General features: G+C 44.3%; 1 protein-coding gene across 3 annotated transcripts in view; it reads left to right on the plus strand.

Moving 5' to 3' along the window:
• The window catches only part of SARDH (sarcosine dehydrogenase), an 82,355-nt gene that overhangs the window by 50,207 nt on the left and 5,032 nt on the right, over positions 1-27,116 (plus strand). For all 3 annotated transcript variants that reach the window (XM_069748022.1, XM_069748024.1, XM_069748023.1), the window contains exons 11-18: positions 632-773; positions 1,842-1,925; positions 2,662-2,775; positions 4,941-5,079; positions 13,363-13,476; positions 15,923-16,070; positions 17,937-18,030; positions 22,908-23,070. In XM_069748022.1, coding sequence (XP_069604123.1) covers positions 632-773; positions 1,842-1,925; positions 2,662-2,775; positions 4,941-5,079; positions 13,363-13,476; positions 15,923-16,070; positions 17,937-18,030; positions 22,908-23,070 — 998 coding nt within the window. The remainder of the gene's footprint in view (positions 1-631; positions 774-1,841; positions 1,926-2,661; positions 2,776-4,940; positions 5,080-13,362; positions 13,477-15,922; positions 16,071-17,936; positions 18,031-22,907; positions 23,071-27,116) is intronic.

Below are 27,116 nucleotides of genomic sequence, written 5' to 3' on the forward strand. Positions count from 1 at the left end.
TGCTCCAGATATATGGGGAAAATGCCAACGTCAATCTCAACGCCTCTCCCCCATGACTGGGTTCATCAGGAGATACCGATGCACTAACGTATGGCAATCAGTTGTGACCCTATGTATCTTCCATAAGGCTGTTTCCTATGTTACCTACAACTATCTCTATTTATCTTTATAACTTTAGCACATTGCATTTTTCACCTCGAAGTGGGTTTATGGGTCAATTTTTTTATGAAACTTAGTAAAAGTTTTTTTCTTATTAGCGAGCCTCCATTGTTACCCATTGATATATCTATGCACATAAGACGGCCTTTGACTGTAGCAGCACCTGTAGTGCCCTGGCAGAGTGTAACACATTGGGATATTTGCCCCATATTGTTTTTGTTTGTCTTGATATATCTGATAGAGACTATGTATATTTTTTTAGGAAGATTTAATATATCTGAACGGACCAAGAAACACCAAAATTACCCTGAACTCTAATAAAAGTAGGAACTTTGTCACAACCTGGGCTGATACCAGGTCCCATTGTCCTTTGTGTTCCTCTAAGGTCTCCTTGTGGCCCAAGGGCCCGCACTGTAAGTGTTAAACGTCACATCCATCCATAATTAACCCTTTCGTCTCTTTTAAACTACAGGAGATTCCATCACTCATTAACCAATCATAACCGCTGGATCCGAGAGAGGAGCCATGAGTCCTATGCCAAAAATTACTCGGTAGTTTTTCCATATGATGAACCTCTGGCTGGAAGGGGCATGCGGACCGATCCCCTGTATAAGGTAAAAAGGGGCAAATAATCTAGAAAGAGTCCCAGATATTAATTAAAATCTTAAAACCTGTCACTTGTAATAAATATGTATTTTTTTCGGCCTGGTGTAAATGCCGCTGTTCTCCTGAATTCGGCGTTGTTTTTCTTTTGTTCCTGCGCCTCTCTATTCCTGAGATACGGACCCTTCTTCCAGGTATACAAATCTAGTCTTGTTAGCCAAGTGGGCATAGTCCTCAACTCCTTTTATGGGAGTTTTCATGATGACCACACCCATTTGGATACCAAATCTAGATTTATATTCAGAGAAAAGGGGGCCGTATCTCCGGAGTGGAGAGGCGCAAGAACAAAAGAGAAACAGCGCTGGATTCAGGAGGAGAGCGGCATATACACCAGGTTAAAAAAAAATACATATTTATGGCAAATGACAGATCCCCTTTAACAATAGTGAATGCGTGATGGTGGAATAAATCAGCCCCAATTTAGCCATGAGGCCTCCTCCTTTCTATGCACACTGTATACAGGCCTTGTTTCTGATTAACCATTTCAGGTGCCATCCTTTTGGTTCATTCAAGTTTAGACCTTTCTAGATATTTCTGAACAATGGTATAATGGTACAATAACACGCTGACAATGTTCCTTCCCTGCGGTGTCATCTGTCAGATCCCTCTAAAACGGGGTTAGCCAGTCTCCCGGTAACTGGTATATTTTAAGATGGTTGCTAGGCATCTCGGGCACTACGTGATGGATAGTTACGACTGCCAAGAGCCTCCTGCTGCATCTGCCTAAAGTTATCCCATAAGTTGGGATATTTATATCACCATTGTTGCCCATTTTAGCACTTTTATATATTTTTGTCGCTGGTGGCAAGCTGTGTATTGTGCGTCTTCGGGATATACGTTGTGCATAGGCAGAGCTGAGCTGGTCAGATGGAGAAGAGTTGCGTTTGCCCAGGGATCGTGCTCCGGTAACGCAAACTGCCATCAAGTTACAATACCAGACCCAACCCATAGACAACAGTGGCGCAGTTTACTAGAAAAAAAAAAAAAAATTTTTTCCATAATATTTGTTCTCTCTACAGGAGCTGCTTCGACAAGGATGTGTGTTTCAGGAGAGACACGGCTGGGAACGACCAGGGTGGTTTAATCCAAAAGGTCCAGCTCCGGTGAGTTCATTCCTTCAGGTGGTCCAAGACTGGGCTAGCAAACCCCTCAGTAGGCATCTAATTTTTTTTAATATTTATAATTAACCATTTCTACAAATTTTTCATTTTTGCTCTTTTACTTTTTTTTCTCCGCTTCTTACATTTTTTTGCATTTCAATATTTTATATTCATGCCGTTTAACATACAGGTTAGATAAATGTCTATTTTCATAGACTGGACATTTACAGACACAGTACCAACAAATATGTTTTTTTTTTTTTAAATTTGGGGAAAAGCGGGGTGATTCAAATTTTTATCTCCATTTTTATTATATTTTTCACCCTAGGGGACTTGAACCTACGTTTAATTACTTGTACTATATACCGCAGTACCTAAGTATTGCAATTTTTAGGACAACTCGTGGCCTCCTCTGAAGCCCAGCCTATGGCTGAGCTTCACAGGAGTACAAAGATTGCAGTGATTGGGCCTTCAGAAGACCCCCAAGGTGCCATTGGATTCCATTGGCACACTGTGATCACATTGAGGGGGTACTCGAATGGACACACGGCCGTATGGCGCAGTGTAAATGTCTCCGTCAGTAATTGACAGCTGCATGTAAAGAGCTGAACAGGAGACCTCAAAGCCAGCACTGATCTTAGATGTAGATGCTGGCTGTATAACACAGCCGCCATCTGCCCTGTATGGTGCTGGCTCAGCTAATCATGATAGACTACTGACATGACTACTTTGTGTATAGGTCCAAGACTATGACTATTATGGCTCTTACGGCCATCAGCCGCACCAAGATTATGCCTACAGTGAACTCCTGGAGAAAGAGTACACCTTCAACTTCCCTCCTCACCATGATATAGTAAGTAATTGACCTAATGGTGCTTATACTCTTTCAATAGCTGGCGGATGAATATATTCCGACCCATAGGCATGCATGCTCGGTTCAGTTGAGCGTGCTTGTGTAAGGGGAGTAAGCTGCTGCCAGACTTCCCTGGCAATGGTTTATCTTCCCTGAGCAAAATAAGATCAGGTATTTAACTCCAACTTGCCCGCTCCCTTTTTTTTTCCCCACCATCATCTGGGTAGGGCAGAGTCCGGAAGACCTAACACTTACCCTGGGCAAAGTAAAATTTTGAATTTGGCTTCTTTCTACTTCCAGGTGACCGCCCAAGGCCACGAGAATTTTTACTTGGTGCTCTCCCTTTTTTTTTTTTTTTTGCTCTGTCTGCATTATTCCTAAAAATAGTCATTTCTAATTATTGCCTTCCCTTTTCATTTAAGTCAGAGTGTCTCGCTTTTTTTTTTTTTTTCGCTGCCAGAGTGAATTATGCAGCTCACAGATTGTAAAGCATTTGGTCTGGGTTATTTTATATTATCTTTTTTTTTTTTTCTTTCGGAACATTTTTGTTTAAAGGTTGAAATAATTAAATGGTGGCTCTCTCAGTGGATAGCACTGCAGCCTTGCAGCGCTGGGTTCCTGGGTTCTAATCCCACCTTGGACAACATCTGCAAGGAGTTTGTATGTTCTCCCCGTGTTTGCGTGGGTTTCCTCCGGGTACTCCGGTTTCCTCCCACATTCCAAAGACATACTGATAGGGAATTTAGATTGTGAGCCCCATCGGGGACAGTGATGATAATGTGTGCAAAACTGTAAAGCGCTGCGGAATATGTTAGCGCTATATAAAAATAAAGATTATTATTATTAACTCTGGTCCATGTGGCCACAAACTACCGATGTAGCAAGTGGACCTCTGTCCTACAAATTTTTTTTTTGATCAATTACCTGATACCTGCACCATTTTAGACATTTCAGAAGATCATCCACAGGAGGCTGACATGACCTCGGGCTCAGTAGGGAATGAATCTCTATAATGCCTTGCAGCTATCGCATCACATGATATAGCACAGCCAATAAAGAGGGAATATCATAGCCTGTATAAAAGCAGAGGCAGGAAATGCAGCAGCCATTTATGATGAAACTAGATGGTGAGAGAACGTCGCGGCTTATCCATAAAACACTGAATAAACATTACAGAGAGTGTCTGACTGCACAGTGATGAACAATGGTTACCATATAATTCTATAGACATATGTGTTGAAGTCACTTTGACATCACTTAGGCTGTGTTTGCGTTAGAGTTTTTTAAAGGGGTTGGATACACTCTTAGGAAACCTCAGAGTATTACATACATCTTTTCAGGGCAGCTGGAGGTTTTGCGGTACTTTCGATTCAGCTGCTTACGGATTTTCTTGGCAAAGGTTGGATTTCAAAAGATTCGCTACCCACAATGGTAGGATAGATGGGCCATTAGTTTAGAGCCTGAACTCTTAAAAAAACAAAACAAAGCACAAAAATGGTGTGTAAGGTCTAGAGCAAAGGAGCCATTGAGCCATAGCACTCCATAGTGCAATTCTGTTATACACTGTATGTTAACCTATAATTTTCCTTTTTGGATGTTTTTATTTCTCCTTGGAACCAAATACTTCCTATTAACAACTTACCTCCCCCAAGTCCTAACTGTTCAGATAAATTCTAGTGGGATGGCATAAGTTAATAATACACATATTCTGCTCTGCGCTTGTCAGACTTGTATGCCAGCATTCTTGGCAGCGTCTCCAGGCATCTCGGCGAAGATGAGGCACAGCCTGTGCTGAGTAGAGAACATGTACCATGACAGGATGACAAACCCCTTATAGATCTCCATTATAATTAGCGGTCCAGAACCTCTCACTACGGCTGTCACATCCCGGTGATTGGGGAACGTTCTGTTTGCAATGTCAGAAGACTTGGACTTTTTATGTGCTCCTCATGATTAGGATGATCGGGGGTCCACGCTCAGAGACTCATGAAAGGGTTACTTTGAGATTTTTGAGCATTGTACCCTCCTGACAGAAAGTTTTGGATGAGTCATTTACAGTTTATTTCCATCTTTTAGTTCTTTTTCTAACTGTGGAAAGCTCAAAATATCATTCTCCACCTCCCTCCAATGTTCATCTGTTGTGTTTGACGTGCTGTCATTTTTAGATCAGGAAAGAATGTGTTATGTGCAGGAACACGGCGGCTGTCTTCAACATGTCCTACTTTGGAAAGTTCTACCTAGTTGGGTCAGATGCCAAGAAGGCGGCTAACTGGCTGTTTACTGCAAACATTGACAAGAATCCAGGTATACAATCAACTTCAAGAACTGAGAGAAGAACCATTGGGGTTTTAATAATAGTGTTTGTCCTTACATATAGCCAAGACCCTAAAATAATAAACCATATTTCCCCAAAATAAACCTTAGATCGATATTAGGTGCTAAGGCATAACAAAGAATAATATGCATTTGTTGTAAAAATTTGGCCTTATCTGACAGCTGCTCCATTCCCAATTTTCAGAAGAATCATAGTATCGTCCTTCTAAATACTTTTCTTAAAGAGAACCTACCATGATGATTATACTTAGAAAACTACTGGTGTAGCTGTATAGGTCCAAGTAAAACAATGAAAATGATACCTGTCTTGTGGTAATCGGATGTTCCAGCGCTGAGAAATCACATGAAAAATAGCCAGGAAGTTACAATGAGGGGGCATGGCAATCTACCAGTGCACTTCCTGTCTAATTTGCATGCGGCTTTAAAGCTTGATTTCTCAGCGCTGTCACAACGGATTAACACAAAGCAGGTGTAATTTTCATCATTGTATTAAGAGCTTTACAGCCTTATCACTAGTTTCATTAGTGAAATCGTTCTGGCAGGTTCCTTTTAAGTAGTGTTCAAGTTCTCTATGACTCCTTCCTCGGCAAATAAGTTCTTGACTGCTGCTCTCCTCCCCAGACGTGTACTAGCTACTACAACCCCTGGCAAAAATTATGGAATCACCGGCCTTGGAGGATATTCATTCAGTTGTTTAATTTTGTAGAAAAAAAGCAGATCACAGACATGGCACAAAACTAAAGTCATTTTAAATGGCAACTTTCTGGCTTTAAGAAACACTAAAAGAAATCAAGAACAAAAAATGTGGTAGTCAGTAATGGTTACTTTTTTTTCTAACCAAGCATAGGGGAAAAATAATAGAATCACTCATTTCTGAGGAAAAAATTATGGAATCATGAAAAACGAACAAAAAAACACTCCAACACATCACTAACATACATAGTAACATAGTAACATAGTTAGTAAGGCCGAAAAAAGACATTTGTCCATCCAGTTCAGCCTATATTCCATCATAATAAATACCCAGATCTACGTCCTTCTACAGAACCTAATAATTGTATGATACAATATTGTTCTGCTCCAGGAAGACATCCAGGCCTCTCTTGAACCCCTCGACTGAGTTCGCCATCACCACCTCCTCAGGCAAGCAATTCCAGATTCTCACTGCCCTAACAGTAAAGAATCCTCTTCTATGTTGGTGGAAAAACCTTCTCTCCTCCAGACGCAAAGAATGCCCCCTTGTGCCCGTCACCTTCCTTGGTATAAACAGATCCTCAGCGAGATATTTGTATTGTCCCCTTATATACTTATACATGGTTATTAGATCGCCCCTCAGTCGTCTTTTTTCTAGACTAAATAATCCTAATTTCGCTAATCTATCTGGGTATTGTAGTTCTCCCATCCCCTTTATTAATTTTGTTGCCCTCCTTTGTACTCTCTCTAGTTCCATTATATCCTTCCTGAGCACCGGTGCCCAAAACTGGACACAGTACTCCATGTGCGGTCTAACTAGGGATTTGTACAGAGGCAGTATAATGCTCTCATCATGTGTATCCAGACCTCTTTTAATGCACCCCATGATCCTGTTTGCCTTGGCAGCTGCTGCCTGGCACTGGCTGCTCCAGGTAAGTTTATCATTAACTAGGATCCCCAAGTCCTTCTCCCTGTCAGATTTACCCAGTGGTTTCCCGTTCAGTGTGTAATGGTGATATTGATTCCCTCTTCCCATGTGTATAACCTTACATTTATCATTGTTAAACCTCATCTGCCACCTTTCAGCCCAAGTTTCCAACTTATCCAGATCCATCCGTAGCAGAATACTATCTTCTCTTGTATTAACTGCTTTACATAGTTTTGTATCATCTGCAAATATCGATATTTTACTGTGTAAACCTTCTACCAGATCATTAATGAATATGCTGAAGAGAACAGGTCCCAATACCGACCCCTGCGGTACCCCACTGGTCACAGCGACCCAGTTAGAGACTATACCATTTATAACCACCCTCTGCTTTCTATCACTAAGCCAGTTACTAACCCATTTACACACATTTTCCCCCAGACCAAGCATTCTCATTTTGTGTACCCACCTCTTGTGCGGCACGGTATCAAACGCTTTGGAAAAATCGAGATATACCACGTCCAATGACTCACCGTGGTCCAGTCTATAGCTTACCTCTTCATAAAAACTGATTAGATTGGTTTGACAGGAGCGATTTCTCATAAACCCATGCTGATATGGAGTTAAACAGTTATTCTCATTGAGATAATCCAGAATAACATCCCTCAGAAACCCTTCAAATATTTTACCAACAATAGAGGTTAGACTTACTGGCCTATAATTTCCAGGTTCACTTTTAGAGCCCTTTTTGAATATTGGCACCACATTTGCTATGCGCCAGTCCTGCGGAACAGACCCTGTCGCTATAGAGTCACTAAAAATAAGAAATAATGGTTTATCTATTACATTACTTAGTTCTCTTAGTACTCGTGGGTGTATGCCATCCGGACCCGGAGATTTATCTATTTTAATCTTATTTAGCCGGTTTCGCACCTCTTCTTGGGTTAGATTGGTGACCCTTAATATAGGGTTTTCATTGTTTCTTGGGATTTCACCTAGCATTTCATTTTCCACCGTGAATACCGTGGAGAAGAAGGTGTTTAATATGTTAGCTTTTTCCTCGTCATCTACAACCATTCTTTCCTCACTATTTTTTAAGGGGCCTACATTTTCAGTTTTTATTCTTTTACTATTGATATAGTTGAAGAACAGTTTGGGATTAGTTTTACTCTCCTTAGCAATGTGCTTCTCTGTTTCCTTTTTGGCAGCTTTAATTAGTTTTTTAGATAAAGTATTTTTCTCCCTATAGTTTTTTAGAGCTTCAATGGTGCCATCCTGCTTTAGTAGTGCAAATGCTTTCTTTTTACTGTTAATTGCCTGTCTTACTTCTTTGTTTAGCCACATTGGGTTTTTCCTATTTCTAGTCCTTTTATTCCCACAAGGTATAAACCGCTTACACTGCCTATTTAGGATGTTCTTAAACATTTCCCATTTATTATCTGTATTCTTATTTCTGAGGATATTGTCCCAGTCTACCAGATTAAGGGCATCTCTAAGCTGTTCAAACTTTGCCTTCCTAAAGTTCAATGTTTTTGTGACTCCCTGACAAGTCCCCCTAGTGAAAGACAGGTGAAACTGCACAATATTGTGGTCGCTATTTCCTAAATGCCCAACCACCTGCAGATTTGTTATTCTGTCAGGTCTATTAGATAGTATTAGGTCTAAAAGTGCTGCTCCTCTGGTTGGATTCTGCACCAATTGTGAAAGATAATTTTTCTTGGTTATTAGCAGAAACCTGTTGCCTTTATGGGTTTCACAGGTTTCTGTTTCCCAGTTAATATTCGGGTAGTTAAAGTCCCCCATAACTAGGACCTCATTATGGGTTGCAGCTTCATCTATCTGCTTTAGAAGTAGACTTTCCATGGTTTCTGTTATATTTGGGGGTTTGTAACAGACCCCAATGAGAATTTTGTTACCATTTTTCCCTCCATGAATTTCAACCCATATGGACTCGACATCCTCATTCCCTTCGCTAATATCCTCCCTTAAAGTGGACTTTAGACAAGACTTTACATAGAGACAAACCCCTCCTCCTCTCCGATTTTTACGATCCTTTCTAAACAGACTGTAACCCTGTAAGTTAACTGCCCAGTCATAGCTTTCATCTAACCATGTCTCGGTTATTCCCACTATGTCAAAGTTACCTGTAGATATTTCTGCTTCTAGTTCTTCCATCTTGTTTGTCAGGCTTCTGGCGTTTGCGAGCATGCAGTTTAGAGGATTTTGTTTTGTTCCAATCTCCTCACTGTGAATTGTTTTAGAAATGTTCTTACCTCCCTTCTGAGTATGTTTTCCTGGGTCATCTTTGTTCGAGTCTAATGTTTTTCTTCCCGTCCCCTCTTATTCTAGTTTAACGCCCTCCTGATGAGTGTAGCGAGTCTTCTGGCGAATGTGTGTTTCCCAGGTTTGTTGAGGTGTAGTCCGTCTCTGGCGAGGAGTCCATCATACCAGTAATTCACACCGTGGTCCAGGAATCCAAATCCTTGTTGTCTGCACCATCGTCTTAGCCAGTTGTTTGCATCAAGGATCCTGTTCCATCTCCTGGTGCCATGCCCGTCTACTGGAAGGATAGAAGAAAAAACTACCTGTGCATCCAGTTCCTTTACTTTCTTCCCCAACTCTTCAAAGTCCTTGCAGATTGTCGGTAGGTCCTTCCTTGCCGTGTCATTGGTGCCAACATGTATCAGAAGAAATGGGTGGACGTCCTTGGAGCTGAAGAGCTTTGGTATCCTATCGGTCACATCCTTGATCATCGCACCTGGAAGGCAGCATACTTCTCTTACAGTTATGTCCGGTCTGCAGATGGCCGCTTCTGTGCCTCTCAGTAGTGAGTCTCCCACCACCACCACTCTTCGTTGCTTCTTGGCTGTACTTTTTGCTGTCACTTGTTGCTGTGTGCCCTTTTCTTTTTTGCTTGCTGGTATTGCTTCATTCTTAGGTGTGCCATCTTCATCCTCTACAAAGATTTGATATCGGTTCTTCAGTTGTGTGGTTGGTGATTTCTCCATGGTCTTCTTGCTTCTTTTGGTCACATGCTTCCACTCATCTGCTTTTGGAGGTTCTCTGACACTTTTTTCACCTTCTGTGACCAGTAGAGATGCTTCTGTTCTGTCTAGAAAGTCTTCATTCTCTTTGATGAGTTTCAAAGTTGCTATTCTTTCTTCCAGACCCTGCACCTTTTCTTCTAAAAGGGCCACTAGTCTACACTTCTGACAGGTGAAATTGGATTCTTCTTCTGGTCGATCTGTGAACATGTAGCACATGCTGCAGCTCACCATGTAGGTTGTCACATCTGCCATGTTCCTCCTAGATCCTGCTGACTTGCTGTGTGTTTTCCTTCTTGTGTAATCTACTCAGCCAAGCTCTCTTGCAATAATGTCCTACAGGACCTTACGGCGCGCGGTTTGGTGATGCTTTCGAAGCAGCTGGTCCCGGCTGTACCCAACGATCTTCTAGCTTAGGGAGACTTCGCTTCTCCCAGAAGGCACCTGGAATATGCAAATTAGCCTCCTGAAGCTTGAATCCCTGGTTTGGTGATGCTTTCGAAGCAGCTGGTCCCGGCTGTACCCAACGATCTTCTAGCTTAGGGAGACTTCGCTTCTCCCAGAAGGCACCTGGAATATGCAAATTAGCCTCCTGAAGCTTGAATCCCTGGTATTTTGTTGCACCACCTCTGGCTTTTATAACAGCTTGCAGTCTCTGAGGCACGGACTTAATGAGGGTCACACAGGACTCTTCATCAATCTGGCTCCAACTTTCTCTGATTGCTGTTGCCAGATCAGCTTTGCAGGTTGGAGCCTTGTCATGGACCATTTTCTTCAACTTCCACCAAAGATTTTCAATTGGATTGAGATCCGGACTATTTGCAGGCCAAGGAATGTTTTCACAGTTTTTGCTCTATGGCAGGATGCATTATCATCTTGAAAAATTATTTCATCATCCCCAAACATCCTTTCGATTGATGGGATACAAAAAGTGTCCAAAATATCAACATATCTTGTGCATTTATTGAAGACTAGATGGTGGCCCGATTCTAACGCATATTCTAGAATATGTATGTAGTTTATTTATGAAGTTTTCAGAATAATGCAATATATACAAAGGTTTCGGCCGCCTGGCCGTGACAAATTAGCGAAGCGTGGTTCAAATTCCACGCCAAATCGCGGGCGGACTGCGACTGTCGCTGATTGTTCGCAGCCGGGCGTGACCAATCAGTGAAGCCAGGGCCGGCTCCAGGTTTTTGAGGGCCCTGGGCGAAAGAGTCTCAGTGGGCCCCCCTCTTTAACACATACCACGATTCATGATGCACAGATACAGCAGAGAAATATAGCACAGCCAAGTAGCATACAGAACACATAGTATATAGCACAGCCACGTAGTATATAACACAGCCCATGTAGTATATAACACAGCCATGTAGTATATAGTACAGCCATGTAGTAAATAGCACAGACACGTAGTATATTGCCCACCCACATAGTATGTAGCACAGACACGTAGTATATAGCACAGACACATAGTATATTGCCCAGCCACGTAATATATTGAACAGCCACGTAGTATATTGCACAGCCACATAATATATTGCACAGCCACGTAGTATATAGCACAGAGACGTAGTATATAACACTGCCCATGCAGTATATAACCCAGGCCACGTAGTATAGAGCACAGCAATGTAGTATATTGCCCAGCCACGTAATATATACCACAGCTACATAGTATATAGCAAAGCCCACATGGTATATGCACAGAGATGTAGTATATAACACAGCCCACGTAGTATATAGCAATGTGGGCACCATATCCCTGTTAAAAAAAGAATTAAAATAAAAAATCGTTATATACTTGCCTTCCGTCGGCCCCCGGACCCAGCCCAGGTATTTACCAATGCTCCTCGCAACGCTCTGGTCCCAAGAGTGCATTGCGGTTTCGCGAGATGATGACATAGTGGTCTCACGAGACCGCTACGTCATCATCTCGCGAGACCGCAATGCATGGACCGGACCGTCGCGGGAAAGGCCTGGGCTGGATCTGGGGGCCAACAGAAGGTGAGTATATAAAGATTTTTTATTTTTTTTTTATTATTTTTAACATTAGATCTTTATACTATTGATGCTGCATAGGCAGCATCAATAGTAATAAGTTGGTCATACGGGGTTAATAGCAGCGTTAACGGAGTGCGTTACACCGCGGCATAACGCAGTCCATTAGCGCTGCCATTAACCCTGTGTGAGCGCTGACTTGAGGGAAGTATGGAGCGGGCACTGACGGCAGGAGAGTAGGGAGCGGCCATTTCGCGGCCGCACTGTGCCCGTTGCTGATTGGTCGTGGCCGTTTGACCGCGACCAATCAGCGACTTGGGATTTCCGTGACAGACAAACAGACAGACGGAAGTGACCCTTAGACAACTATAAAGTAGATGTATTGACAGCCATCTCCCCAGTGCCTTTACCTGACATGCAGCCCCATATCATCAATGACTGTGGAAATTTGCATGTTCTCTTCAGGCAATCATCTTTATAAATCTCATTGGAACGGCACCAAACAAAAGTTCCAGCATCATCACCTTGCCCAATGCAGATTCGTGATTCATCACTGAATATGACTTTCATCCAGTCATCCACAGTCCACGATTGCTTTTCCTTAGCCCATTGTAACCTTGTTTTTTTCTGTTTAGGTGTTAATGATGGCTTTCGCTTTGCTTTTCTGTATGTGAATCCCATTTCCTTTAGGCGGTTTCTTACAGTTCGGTCACAGACGTTGACTCCAGTTTCCACCCATTCGTTCCTCATTTGTTTTGTTATGCATTTCCTGTTTTGGAGACATATTGCTTGAAGTTTCCGGACTTGACGCTTTGATGTCTTCCTTTATCTACCAGTATGTTTGCCTTTAACAACCTTCCCATGTTGTTTGTATTTGGTCCAGATTTTAGACACAGCTGACTGTGAACAACCAACATCTTTTGCAACATTGCGTGACGATTTACCCTCTTTTAAGAGTTTGATAATCCTCGCCTTTGTTTCAGTTCACATCTCTCCTGTTAGAGCCATGATTCATGTCAGTCCACTTAATGCAACAGCTCTCCAAGGTGTGATCACTCCTTTTTAGATGCAGACTAAAGAGCAGATCTAATTTGATGCAGTTGTTATTTTGGGGTATGAAAATTTACAGGGTGATTCCATAATTATTTCCTCAGAATTGAGTGATTCCATAACTTTTCCCTTATGCTTGGTTAGAAAAAGTAACCATTATTGACGAACACATTTTTTTGTTCTTGATTTCTTTTAGTGTTTCTTAAAGCCAGAAAGTTGCCATTTGAAATGACTTTAGTTTTGTGCCATGTCTGTGATCTGCTTTTTTTCTACAAAATTAAACAACTGAATGAACATCCTCCAAGGCCGGTGATTCCATATTTTTTGCCAGGGGTTGTACGTCTAGTCCCTGTGAATCCAATGAGCCATTTTTCCACCATCTCATTGGTACAATCTATGCCTTTTCCATGAAAACTCGTTAATATCCAATTCTCTGATAAATCACTAGTGATCGAATGGGATGTATTCTGTTTGTACTGCGGAATGTACTGTGCACCATCTCCAATGACAATCGTGACAGTCTGCTTTAATCTATAGGTACTACTGTATACACCTGCATGTTGAACCAGAGGGGAGGAACCGAGAGCGATCTTACGGTCAGCGTCCTTACACCTGAACCTTCTCCATCGGCTCTTTCTCCAGACTTTGAGGGTGGGTATTCAAGAAGGTGAGAACAAGGCACATCTTCAAGTTGGGAGGACAAAGCGCCCACCTTTCTGATTTGACTGCTACCTCTGCACCCCAGTAGCTATGCCCCTATCCATACAAAACCAAGAGCAGACCCCACTTCTTTGTGTGTGCTGCCAATTGACCACCCAACGCACACACCACCATATCACTTGCCCTTTTGGCTCTAGGGATATTTCCTGCCTCTCCAGAGATTGACAAGATTGATATACGGTAATTATTGGTGTGTGTTTTGAGTATAGTCACAGCAGCAGGGTTATTTAGTGGGTAAAAGATCTCACACATTTTCTAGATATTGGTAGTTTCCTAATTTGAGCTTATATAAAACCCCAATATAGGGCCTTCTAGCTGAGACCTTATCTGCCCACATGCCTCTTCTAAGATTGATGTGCTACTAGTTACAGTATTGCCATTTTCCAATGTGTTCTAGGGCTTTTCTGCTGAATCCGATTATATTCCGTAAAACAGTTGGGTTAGGTACCATCCCTGTTAGTTGCTACCATTCCCATACGCCGCTCTGTTGACCTCCGATCCTTAGTTCTCCCTTCAGTCTTTGACTTTGAAGCTCTCGCTCTGATGTTTCTGTCTCTCATCACAACTGATGAGAACATCTAGCGATATGGTCTACTCCATTTATAGCCAGTTCAGGCGCCACTCGCTGTGGTATTTTTTATATATATATATATATATATATATATATATTATTATTATTATTATTATTTATTATTATAGCGCCATTTATTCCATGGCGCTTTACATGTGAGGAGGGGTATACATAATAAAACAAGTACAATAATCTTGAAAAATACAAGTCACAACTGGTACAGGAGGAGAGAGGACCCTGCCCGCGAGGGCTCACAATCTACAAGGGATGGGTGAGGATACAGTAGGTGAGTATATATATATATATACTGCTATATGTCCTAGTTTTACTTTAAAAATCACTTTTTTTTCATTAACTCGAAGTATCTGATGGTGAATTTCATCCAAAAACTAGAAGGTGACATTCTACAATTACAAGGAATTGCGTTGATGTACAGTGTATGGAGAAAAGTATTGGGACAGCACTCTTCATCATTAAATTTGGAATTGCTCTTCAGTCCCATTGCCCCCCGGTGTATAACCCGTGGCCCATAGTCCCTCTGTGAATAAAATTTTGGCCCCATTGACCCCCGAAGTATAACCTCAGGCCCCATTTTCCCCTGGTGTATAACCTCCGGTCCATTGATTCTAGATGAATAACATCCTCCACCATTGCCCGTTGTATAACATCAGTCCCCTCGCCCCCAGCTGTATAGCATGCTTCCCCTTTGCTACCAGTGTATAATATCCGGCTTCCCGCCATACCATCTAGTACTGAGGAGCAGAGGGCATAAAAGTCAACAACGCTCTGCTGACTCCATAACTGCAGAGTCCAGACCTCCTCTGGTATAACATCAGCACAAACACCTCGCCCCCTCCAAGAGCTTCATGGCCAAGCACCTGCATGCAGCCTTACATCACCAAGCACAATGCTGAGCATCGGACGGAGTGGTGTAAAGCCGCCACCTCTGGACTCTGGAGGAGACGTGTTCTGGGCAGTGATGGATCACACTTCTCTATGCGGCGTCTGATGGAGGAGTCTGGGTTTGGTGATTCCAGGAGAACGTTACCCCCGACTGCATTGTGCCCGCTGTACAGATGGTGGAGGAGGTTAACGCTATAGGATTGTTATCAGGGGGCGGCCTTGGCTCTTAGTCCCAGTGAAGGGAAGTCTTAATTCTTCAGCACAAGACAGTGTGGATAATTGTAGCCTTCAGCTCTATGGGAACAGTTTGGGGAAGACCCTTTTCTGTCCCCCATGACTGTTCCCACTGCACAAGGACCATACAGACATGGAGGGGAGTTTGCACAGAGCCCGGACCTCAGCCCCATCCAAGAGCAGAGATTGTGACCCCGGCCTCTCCCAACATCCGGGTCTGACCCCACAAATGCTCTTCTGGATGTAGGGGCAAAAATTCCCACAGACTCCTCCAAAACCTTGTAGTAATCCTTCCCAGAAGTGCGGGAGCCGTTATATCTGCAGAGTGGCGACTCTACATTAATGTCTGTGAATGTAAAATCGGAAGTTACAAAAGTTCTGCATGCTCACACATGATCTTGTGCCTGCTACATGACCAAGGACATCAAAAAGTGCCAGAGGAACTGGCCTGAGAAGGATCCTGGGAGGGTGAACCCAATCTAGTAAAAGTGGAAAAGGTGGAGGATCTTTCCGAGGTCCAATGCCATTGGTGATGTCCATCTTCACATCATGCTCTGATCATTGGTGGGAGCATGGTGAAAACCTTACATGAACAAACAAGTGATAGTTATAGTAATCCATACAGGGTCGGATAAAAACTAAAAATGTGGATGTCTATTGTATTCTCAGGTGACGCCTACTATCTAGCCATCGGTGGGGCAGTCGCTCAACATAACTGGAGCCACATCAACAATGTCCTCCAGGACAAGAAGTACAAGTGCAAGCTGATTGACTGCTCTGAAGATCTGGGGATGATAAGCATTCAGGGGCCGGCCAGGTAGGTTGTAAGGACTTGATTCATTTATGGCTTCGATGTAGTCTACAATAAGTCGGTCCTTCTGGAAATCTGATCATGGAGGTTCTAGAGGTAGAATGTCCATGAAGAAGGTATTCATTCCCATTCCCAACGGGTTCTTATCAGTCTGGTAACTTGTAACATGGCTACATGCACGTAGCATATGTGGGAGCAGAATTTGGAGCAATTGATGGGGTCTCAGTGCTCGGTCCCCACACAGATGAGCAACTCTTTGCAGTCCCTGGAACATGATACAACCTTTTACAGATGATAGTTATCCATTAAAAAGGGACTTAGCTGGATTTTTTTTAAAATGGGTGAATAAAAATTAATATTATACTCACCTTTTCAATAATCCGCTGCTCCTCTCTGGACCACTGGGTCGGAGGATTAAAAGGGAGTATAATTTTTTTTGCTTTTTTTTTTTAAGTATCCCATTTCTTACTTTTTGCAAAATTTTTACAAAACCCCTTTAAGAAATGTTGTGCGTGAATTCTATTTGTTAAGTCATCGTGCCCAAGGCAAGTGACTGCTGTGGCTCTTGTGAATCCCCCCTGCCACTTATAATGGCATAACACACCCAGCGTGCCCCTCACATCGCCTGTTTGTAGGACTATTGACCGTATGGCAGTGTCTTTGTACTGCGCCTCCTTCCTCTCCGCACGGGGCAGACAGAAATGTTCAGTGATGAATCGTCAGAATATTTGATGTCCCATCCTTACTGTTCTGTGTGACCTGCCACGTTAGCTTAAAATCAGCAAGCTCCTTCCTTCCCGGCAGCCCCGAAGCCCAAATCTCTTTCAACTTGTATCAATCTTTAATGCGTGTGGCTTGCACATGTGTGTGCCTGTAACGAGCGGCCTGCGACGGGGCGAGAACCAAAGATGTCACATTAAATCCTAATAACACGGATTACTGCTGCCGTCTGCTTCTAGAACTGATCTCCTGACAGTCACCCAAATTCACATGCAACATATTTAGCCCTGCGGCCCTTTAAATGACATTTAACTCACAACAGGTAGGGGGAAACAGTCAGCATGCCAGGATGAATGCAGGTAAGTGGCGCCGAATAGGTTATTTTTTTTAGGATGTTTAGGAAAGCATCATAATGTCGTCAGGAGGGGTTGAGCAGATTGATATATAATTTGTGCGGAAAGATTCTGCATAATTTGTATTTTTATTTTTTTTATTTAAATCCCTCCTTTTTATGTTTAAGAGTCCAGTGGGCGGTCCTACTTGGTGATAGAAGTCAATGGGTTTCCAGTTAATAAATTAAAACTTACAATGAATATTTCCCCAAAAAAACATATATCAATCTACTCATCTCCTGCCGCTTTATAAAAATGGATTGATGCCATGTTCAATGTGACAGGTTCCCTTTAATATCACTTGAGAGATGAAGTTCCCCTTCAAAATATCTATCAAGGTTGCTGTTTTTTTTAGTTTGAGGAAAGCTGGTTTGCTCCCATTACATATTCCGTAGGTCTTGTCACAGGGGATGTATTTCTGCATAATTAGCTGGGTTAGAGGTCAGAGAATGGTGGATGAACTGGATGAATGCCATTGTGGGCCTCGTTTGAGTGGCCATCTTGTTCCCTAGCTTTTATTTTTGATGAAATGGAAATGAGTACTGACTTCTTGAGTTTGTGGTGAGATTTCGGACTACCTCAGACTCCAACAGACGATGCAGTTCTGCCGGAGTCAATGATCATTGCTGCCCCCTAATGGATGAGAGCTAAATTGCAGTCTACAATGTAAAAGATCACATGAAGTATTTTGTGTTTATGAGATAATCCCTTTAATAAACCAGAGGTTATCTCCGAGTAACCTTCTGCGTTCTGTCTTCAGTCTCTCCATTCTTCAAGACATCCTGGATGAAGATTTGAGCAATGAAGGTTTTCCATTCTCCACGCACAAGATTGTCTCAGCTGCTGGGTTTAAGGTACAGACCATTTTCTTTTCAGCAGCTAAGTGGCAGTGTGGGTCTCATGTAATGGTATCAGTTTGGCATCGTATAGGCCTATAATTCATTAAAGGGGTTTGGACAATCCCATTTTGCTACCATAAGATCATCATGGGTAATTCTGCTGTTGGGACCAGTAGCGATCAGTTGTGATCGTTGAAGGAACCTTGCATCAAGCGTCGCTTTTTTCCTACAGTGCCACCTGTGGCTAAACAAAGCATTACATAAAGCCTATGGTCTGTATGTGCAATGAATTGATATTTTGGGTCCTCCAGAGTAAGAGACACTTAATGAAGGGTCTAAACCAGACGATTAGCGGTGTGTAGGAGCAGACGGGAACCTCATAGCCAGTTAGGTGAATACTTGTTAGCTGGTTGAGTCCTACACCCTACTTTTCGTTGCACATTGCAATTCTGGGTCTGCAGGTGCTTGGGATTGTTCAGTGACCCCTCCCCGGACCCCTAGCTGCCGTGTTTTGTTAAAAGCTTCCTTTTTGTAACCCAAATAGGCTGTGGGATCCTCCCCAGCTATCTCCTTCCATCTATCTCCTTGCCTGACTGATCTAATAGTATAATGGAGAAAAGAGCTCCTGGCTGGCCCAGCACACGGCCCCGTGTGCAGAAGAGCCTCCGAAAGTACGCTTCTGACACAATCCGAAGGACGGGGGGACAAGCGAGGGGTTACGTGAGCATCATCTGCCATGCACGCCGGCTTCTATCACACACCGGGAAGGATTTCTGCGTTTTGTACTTCATTTAACACTGCTGGTAGAAAGAAATTCTCTTAACTCCTTGTGGTGCCTCCTTCACTGGGAAAGAACAGATGAGAAAATAGAAAAGTGGGCCGCAGTAAAGCCAAATATTATACTTCCAAATCATATAGGAGACCCCCGTAATCACACAGAGGACATATTCCTCACAGTCAGGCGTAGTCCGGGCATATCGCTTGTGTATGGTGTTCCGTCTCGGTAAAGCAATTGGGGTTGAGCTGCAATGCAAGATGCTGCCAAGAGTGGCGCTCTTCTCATGCTCCTCCTTTGAATAGATCTATATGATCAATAAAAAGGGCGTAGGGTAAACTGATCCTACCCTTCAGCTTCCCGTAACAGCCTGACATTGCTGGAGCCTTGAGTAGTAATTAACAGGTAGCTCCTTTACTACCCTACACCACCAGGGCACGTACCATGAACCACTACACTACTCTAGACCACCAGGGACTTACACCCAAAACTGTCATAGACAACCAGGGACTTTACTATTATGGCCTAAAGTGCCCCACACTACCTGCGACTTTATTATTTGCCCTTAAACTGCCATAGACCACAAAGGACTTTAAAATTTGCCCCGACACTACATCATTGTACTTACTATTTACTGTCCTAGACTGTCAAAGATATAACCATGAGCCACGACACTGCTATAAAGCACCAAAGACTTGTCCAGCTATACCCCCTACACCACCTGGGATTTTACTATTATTCTTTGCATAGCCTTAAACCATCTGGGACATTATCATTTCCTCCTGCACTGCCCTAGACCACCTGGGACATTATTAATAGTCCCTATATTGCTCTAGACCACCTGCGACATTACTATTTTGTCCTGCACTGCTCTAGACCACCAGGGTCATTATTAATAGTCCCTATATTGCTGTAGACCACCTGGGACATTTCTAATTTGTCCTGCACTGCTCTGGACCACCTGAGTCATAATTAATATTACTTATACTTCTCTAGACCACCTGGAACATTACCATTTTACTGTACTGGCTTAGACCTCCTCCTAGGACATTACCAGACTGCCTACACTGCCATAGACCATCTGGGACTTTACAATTTTCTCCTGCTCTGCCCTACACCACCTTGGGCATTACTAATATTCCCCTGTTTCTGTGAGGGAGTAAGTGCAAATCTTGATGTAGGTAATGTGGCTGATGTGTTTATCTGGACTTTATAAAGGCATTTGATCCTGTTCCACATAGCAGCCTTATACTGAAGCTACAGAACCATGGACTGGGGGAAACTATATGCAGATGGTAAGGAATTGGCTAAATGACAGGAAACAAAGAGTCATCATAAATGGTACCTTCTCTGAATGGGATATAGTCAGCAGTGGGGACTGCATGGATCTGTACTGGGAGCAGTGGGGACCACAGGGATCTGTCCTGGGAGCAGTGGGGACTACGGGGATCTGTACTGGGAGCAGTGGGGACTGCAGGGATCTGTACTGGGAGCAGTGGGGACCACAGGGATCTGTCCTGGGAGCAGTGGGGACCGCAGGGATCTGTACTGGGAGCAGTGGGGACTGCAGGGATCTGTACTGGGAGCAGTGGGGACTGCAGGGATCTGTACTGGGAGCAGTGGGGACTGCAGGGATCTGTACTGGGAGCAGTGGGGACTGCAGGGATCTGTACTGGGAGCAGTGGGGACTGCAGGGATCTGTACTGGGAGCAGTGGGGACTGCAGGGATCTGTCCTGGGAGCAGTGGGGACTGCAGGGATCTGTACTGGGAGCAGTGGGGACCACAGGGATCTGTCCTGGGAGCAGTGGGGACTGCAGGGATCTGTACTGGGAGCAGTGGGGACTACGGGGATCTGTACTGGGAGCAGTGGGGACTGCAGGGATCTGTCCTGGGAGCAGTGGGGACTGCAGGGATCTGTACTGGGAGCAGTGGGGACCACAGGGATCTGTCCTGGGAGCAGTGGGGACTGCAGGGATCTGTACTGGGAGCAGTGGGGACTGCAGGGATCTGTACTGGGAGCAGTGGGGACCACAGGGATCTGTACTGGGAGCAGTGGGGACTGCAGGGATCTGTACTGGGAGCAGTGGGGACCACAGGGATCTGTCCTGGGAGCAGTGGGGACTGCAGGGATCTGTACTGGGAGCAGTGGGGACCGCAGGGATCTGTACTGGGAGCAGTGGGGACTGCAGGGATCTGTACTGGGAGCAGTGGGGACCACAGGGATCTGTCCTGGGAGCAGTGGGGACTGCAGGGATCTGTACTGGGAGCAGTGGGGACTGCAGGGATCTGTACTGGGAGCAGTGGGGACTGCAGGGATCTGTACTGGGAGCAGTGGGGACCACAGGGATCTGTCCTGGGAGCAGTGGGGACTGCAGGGATCTGTACTGGGAGCAGTGGGGACTGCAGGGATCTGTACTGGGAGCAGTGGGGACCGCAGGGATCTGTACTGGGAGCAGTGGGGACCGCAGGGATCTGTCCTGGGAGCAGTGGGGACCGCAGGGATCTGTACTGGGAGCAGTGGGGACCGCATGGATCTGTACTGGGAGCAGTGGGGACTGCAGGGATCTGTACTGGGAGCAGTGGGGACCGCAGGGATCTGTCCTGGGAGCAGTGAGGACTGCAGGGATCTGTACTGGGAGCAGTGGGGACCGCAGGGATCTGTACTGGGAGCAGTGGGGACCGCATGGATCTGTACTGGGAGCAGTGGGGACTGCAGGGATCTGTACTGGGAGCAGTGGGGACCACAGGGATCTGTACTGGGAGCAGTGGGGACTGCAGGGATCTGTACTGGGAGCAGTGGGGACCGCAGGGATCTGTACTGGGAGCAGTGGGGACCACAGGGATCTGTCCTGGGAGCAGTGGGGACCGCAGGGATCTGTACTGGGAGCAGTGTGGACCACAGGGATCTGTCCTGGGAGCAGTGTGGACCACAGGGATCTGTCCTGGGAGCAGTGGGGACCACAGGGATCTGAACTAGGAGCAGTGATCTAGACCACCTGGGATATTATCATTCTTCCCTGCACCGCCCTAGATCATCTGGGACCTTACAATTTCCCTCTGCACAGCCCTAGACCACCCTGGGCATTACTAATATTCCCTATGCTGCTTTAGACTACCTGGGGTTTGCTTTACAATTCTTTTCTACAGTGACCTAGACCACCTGGGACTTTACCATTATTCCCTAATTTTCCCTTGCTCACCTGGGACACTACCATAAGCAGGATGGCAGTGTATGGCGGTGCTATTTGGATGCTGTATGGCGGCGTTATTTCTGTGCTGTGTGGTGATATTATTAGGATGTTATATGACTGTGTACTATATGACTTCTCAGACTTTTGCTCTACACATTATAGTGACACCGCAATCTCTCTTGTTACTTTTCTGGTTCCTGGACCTGGTTTTCATTTCGGATTTCAATCCTTCACTGGTTTAATTAATACGAGGCGTCCAGGGAGGACCCCAAATATGATCCTTAAGAGTCCAGATTTATCGAATGCGGCGGCTCCTAGATGAATGAGTCTGTGTGGAGAAGACGACAGGATCTCCATCCATTTATCTGTAAATCTCCCTGATTAAAGTCCAGTGTTACAGGGATGCCTATCATCAGACCCACGGGAACCTTTCCATCCACTCATTAATCAGCGAGCAAGCAAAAACCACAAGAGGAATCGATAGGAAACCAACTAATAGCTCCGGCATCATACTCAGCTTTATCAACCAAAGCAGTGAAATAATGGAGCCTCATGGGAACTGCGCTCTTGGCCTCCCATATAGGGCCAGTAGGGAATATTATAGGGCTCCATCCTGCAGCCATAGGGAAGGAGACGGCCTGTATTCTGCCCTGGATGGGGGGCTGGCGGTGAACGTTGGAGACAAGTCTCGATCACTGACCTCCTGACATTGTGCGCGTTCAGTTTCTCAGAAGTAGCGCTGTGCACGGCCGCATACATAGAGCATGCATAGGGGATGTGAAGAGTTAAGTCCAGGGTTGCATTAGCTTCTGCACTACGGTAAAGCACTTTAGCTCCAGGCTGCCCCTTTGGTAAAACCAATCCTCCGCTCTGATGGAATCCGCTCTACACGTTCTCCTTATTAACTCTTCCTGTCTCCATCCAGGTACGTGCCATCCGGCTGTCCTTTGTAGGAGAGATGGGTTGGGAACTGCATATGCCCAGGGAGGCCTGTGTGCCCGTGTATCGAGCAGTCATGGAAGCTGGAGCCAAGCACGGAATTGGCAACGCTGGGTACAGGGCGATCGACTCTCTCAGCATCGAAAAAGGTAAGGCTCACCAATGGTTGGTGCGACGGGTCACAGTACCACCATCCAAAGTGGAGTAACATAAGGAAGTTTTGCAATTTTAATAAATGGAAACCATCAGCAAGTATGATAGCGGGTGCTTCAGTTTGAACGCCCTCATCTAGCCTTTTTATTGCATGATTATATAATGCTCACTAACACATATATACCAGAGTATCGTATTGATTCAATTGGGGATGCAGCTAAAATTCCGAAAAGCCTTTTGTCCCTTGATTGGTGTCACATATGACACATGGCAGGTGGGTTCTTTAGCAGGTTTTACATTGGGGCCCAGGAGCTTTAAGGTCCGGCTCTGGATCAATTCATACCAACCCCTCAGCCCCCTCAGGAAATCTTTATGCATTTAAAGTCTACAAGATCCGTCATCAGCAACTTACTGTTTCTGCAGCGACATGAGATTTATTTTTGACTCGCCCCTCTGCTTACTAAAGAAGGAGACACATTTAATGGCTAAAGGGTGTAGTTATAAACTCGAGCAGGCAGGGCCCATTTACAGATTTTACATTGGAGCTTCAAGAATCCCTTCACACTCAGCAGGAAATGTTCTTGCATTTAGTCTCTACAGGATCCATTATCAGCAACTTGCTGAAGGTTTCCATTCCTTTGGCCCAGGAGATACAAGGTCCTACTCTGGATCTATTCACACCAACAGTTGAAAATCTTTTATACATTTAATATCTACAAGATCAATCAATAGCATCTTGATGATGGATCCATCATCCGCAACTTGCTGACGGTGTCCATATTGCAACACCGAAAAACAAAGGAGGAGGTGCAACACATTAACTGGCTGAGGAATGTAGGTATTGGGGGTTGCAGCAGATTAGTCATACCGAACCCCAGGGCTCCAAGGGGGCCCTAATGTCCCATAAGAAGACACAATATAGGGAGGGAGCTGATACAGATTTTGGAATTGGGGCACAGATATTCCTCTGGCCTTAGGGTACAGATTTAATGGATCTCTTCTTTTGGCAGCTTGAACAAAGCGCATGACTCAGCAGGGTGCGACAATGAGCACTAATGAAAGGGATGAGGAAATCTGATATACAATCGGACACTTGACAGGTGGAAATCTCACGAGTTAAAATAAGATCTAGTTTATAGAAATGTGTTTACCATTTTCTGTATATTTTCTGCCCCATTGACGGTGATATCGCTTGGGGGCGGCCTTGCCCTTTAAATATGTATTTGGGTAGCATACATGAAACAAGGGCAGCGGATCCAATCTCCTTGGTCGATGTCACATTGTCTGCGAGGAAACCTTCACCTAGAAATTGAATTACGTGATCCCCGCCGCTTCCTGACTGCGATTTTGAAGTTCACATAAAACATGTATGAATTTTAGGGAAGAAAAGACACGAAGAATGGAAGACGGAAAGTAACGTTTCATTTCCTCAGACCTTCGCTAAGTGAATTGAATGTCGTGGTCTCATTAGAAATGAAAAGATATTGACATGTGCAAATGGAGATAAATTGCCACCTCTCACAACAAATGTCTCAGGATGATTAAGAGGATTTTTTTTTATCCTGTGAGGAGAAGCTGAAGGAATCTTTCATTTTCTGTAATAAAAATGAGACGTGAACGGAGCGGTGACGCTTTTATGTGAGATCACACGGGAGACTTTTTGCTGTCGTTTAACAGATGTGTAGATTTAACGATGATCCCCGAGTGGCTCCTGTGTCACGCCGAGACGATCATTAGCGGGAGTCACGGATGACTAAATAACTGGAGGACTCGCCAGCCGGAAGAAGAACATGAAAGGAAAGCAAAACCATGACTGTGGGTGTTAATGGAAAAATTAAGGACAATTAGCGTTAAATAGTCATAATGGTGTTAATGGTCCCAACATCTGTCCATGGTGCTGATTAATTACAGCCGAAGTTGATTTACTGTAAAGCGCTGCGGAATATGTTGGCGCTATATAAATAAAGATTATTATTATTATTATTGTTATTATTTACTGTAGATCCTGGCCGCCATGTTGATTTATAATTGGGAGTGGATCAAAGTGTAGCTGACCATAGAGCCGGCTTTCCTGTAATAGGGCAGAGACTCACTCAGCTGCCTAGTCCTTTATCTAACTACACAGACTAGTCCTTTATCTAACTACCCAGACTAGTCCTTTATCTAACTACCCAGACTAGTCCTTTATCTAACTACCCAGACTAGTCCTTTATCTAACTACACAGACTAGTCCTTTATCTAACTACCCAGATTAGTCCTTTATCTAACTACCCAGCCTAGTCCTTTATCTAACATTCTGCCAATAATGCTCTTCCAGAAAGAATAAACATTTACGAAAAAGGAGACCTAAAGTGAAGCAACAACTCTATGCACAGTCAACCCGGCATCTGCCCACCATTACTTACCATTTACTAGGACCAGTTTTGAGGATGACCACCCTGGGCGCAATAATCCCCTCGAGCTGAAGTGGCTGCCATCAATGACCTAGCGCTAAAGTTTTCTTTCCACCATTAATCAGAGGGTTGTCAGCTAGTAAAAAAAAAATATCCCCGTTTCATCGATCTCCCCCGCTGGTCTTGTTTTGACTCTGCCCAGTCTCCACTTCCTGGTCTTTCTTCTCGACCAATCACTTCTTGAGGCGTGTCCCCAATGCCACTAATGATTGGCTAGTTTTTGTATTGAGATAACACCAGGAAGTAGAGGCCGGCGGGAAACCTGGGCTGCATCGGTACAGAAGCTGAAAGGCATCGATGTGAATGGAGTACCGTACTTGGTTCTTTTATTTATTTATTTTTTTAACATTGTCTGCGTCATTGGCAAAATAATTTGTTTTTTTAGATTACTGTATGGAAGTGTAGGGCAAGGTTATAGGAGTACCATCCAATATGGTGATCTTGCTCCAGGCTTATGCGGACCCTTGGGCAACAGATTTCTATATAAATAAAGATTATTATTATTATTATTATTATTTACTGTAGATCCTGGCCGCCATGTTGATTTATAATTGGGAGTGGATCAAAGTGTAGCTGACCATAGAGCCGGCTTTCCTGTAATAGGGCAGAGACTCACTCAGCTGCCTAGTCCTTTATCTAACTACACAGACTAGTCCTTTATCTAACTACCCAGACTAGTCCTTTATCTAACTACCCAGACTAGTCCTTTATCTAACTACCCAGACTAGTCCTTTATCTAACTACACAGACTAGTCCTTTATCTAACTACCCAGATTAGTCCTTTATCTAACTACCCAGCCTAGTCCTTTATCTAACTACCCAGACTAATCCTTTATCTAACTACACAGACTAGTCCTTTATCTAACTACCCAGACTAGTCCTTTATCGAACTACCCAGACTAGTCCTTTATCGAACTACCCAGACTAGGGCAGATACCCGGCACCGGGGACAAGAGAATTGATGGAGAAATAAAATATGGTGGGCCTGTGTCAGTTGTAGGGATCCCGCGTCTGTTGCAGTTGTCCCGCGTCTGTTGCAGGGGTCCTAAGTAAGCAGTCGAGCGGATGCAACGCACAGACGAGCACAAGATGGGAACAGTCAACAAAACTATTGCTTCCAGTAGGTCGGGAATCTATGGAACAGTGAACAGCACAAACACAAGTGGGTTACACAATTAAAAATCTACAATAAGTATTCCAATTGAACTGTAAGAATCATAGAAGTCTCTTAAAGGATTATACTGGTGTCTCTTCGTCAGGGGTGGTGCATCCGTTCCTGGGAGAGCTGCTACGGTAACTCCTCTTGACACAATGGCCTTAGCGGGGGTCACCAGGTATTCCGCCGCAAGTCCTCCTAATGAAGTATGGAACACTGAGACTTCTTCGTCCCAGCTCATCCCACCCCAACTGTCGTCCTTGCTCAGACTGACCTCTGTGACGTATGTTGGTGTAGGGAGCAACAACCCCTCACACTCGTGTTTCCTTTCTATCACTGCAGGCGGCCTCCCCTGGTCGATGACTCCTCTTGGATCTTTGGTGCTTGACTGATGGCGGGTGTCTCCTGGGCCTAGGGAAAAAGGGCTGGGCTC

The sequence above is a fragment of the Ranitomeya imitator genome, chromosome 2, assembly GCF_032444005.1.
Source record: "Ranitomeya imitator isolate aRanImi1 chromosome 2, aRanImi1.pri, whole genome shotgun sequence".
Lineage (NCBI taxonomy): Eukaryota > Metazoa > Chordata > Amphibia > Anura > Dendrobatidae > Ranitomeya > Ranitomeya imitator.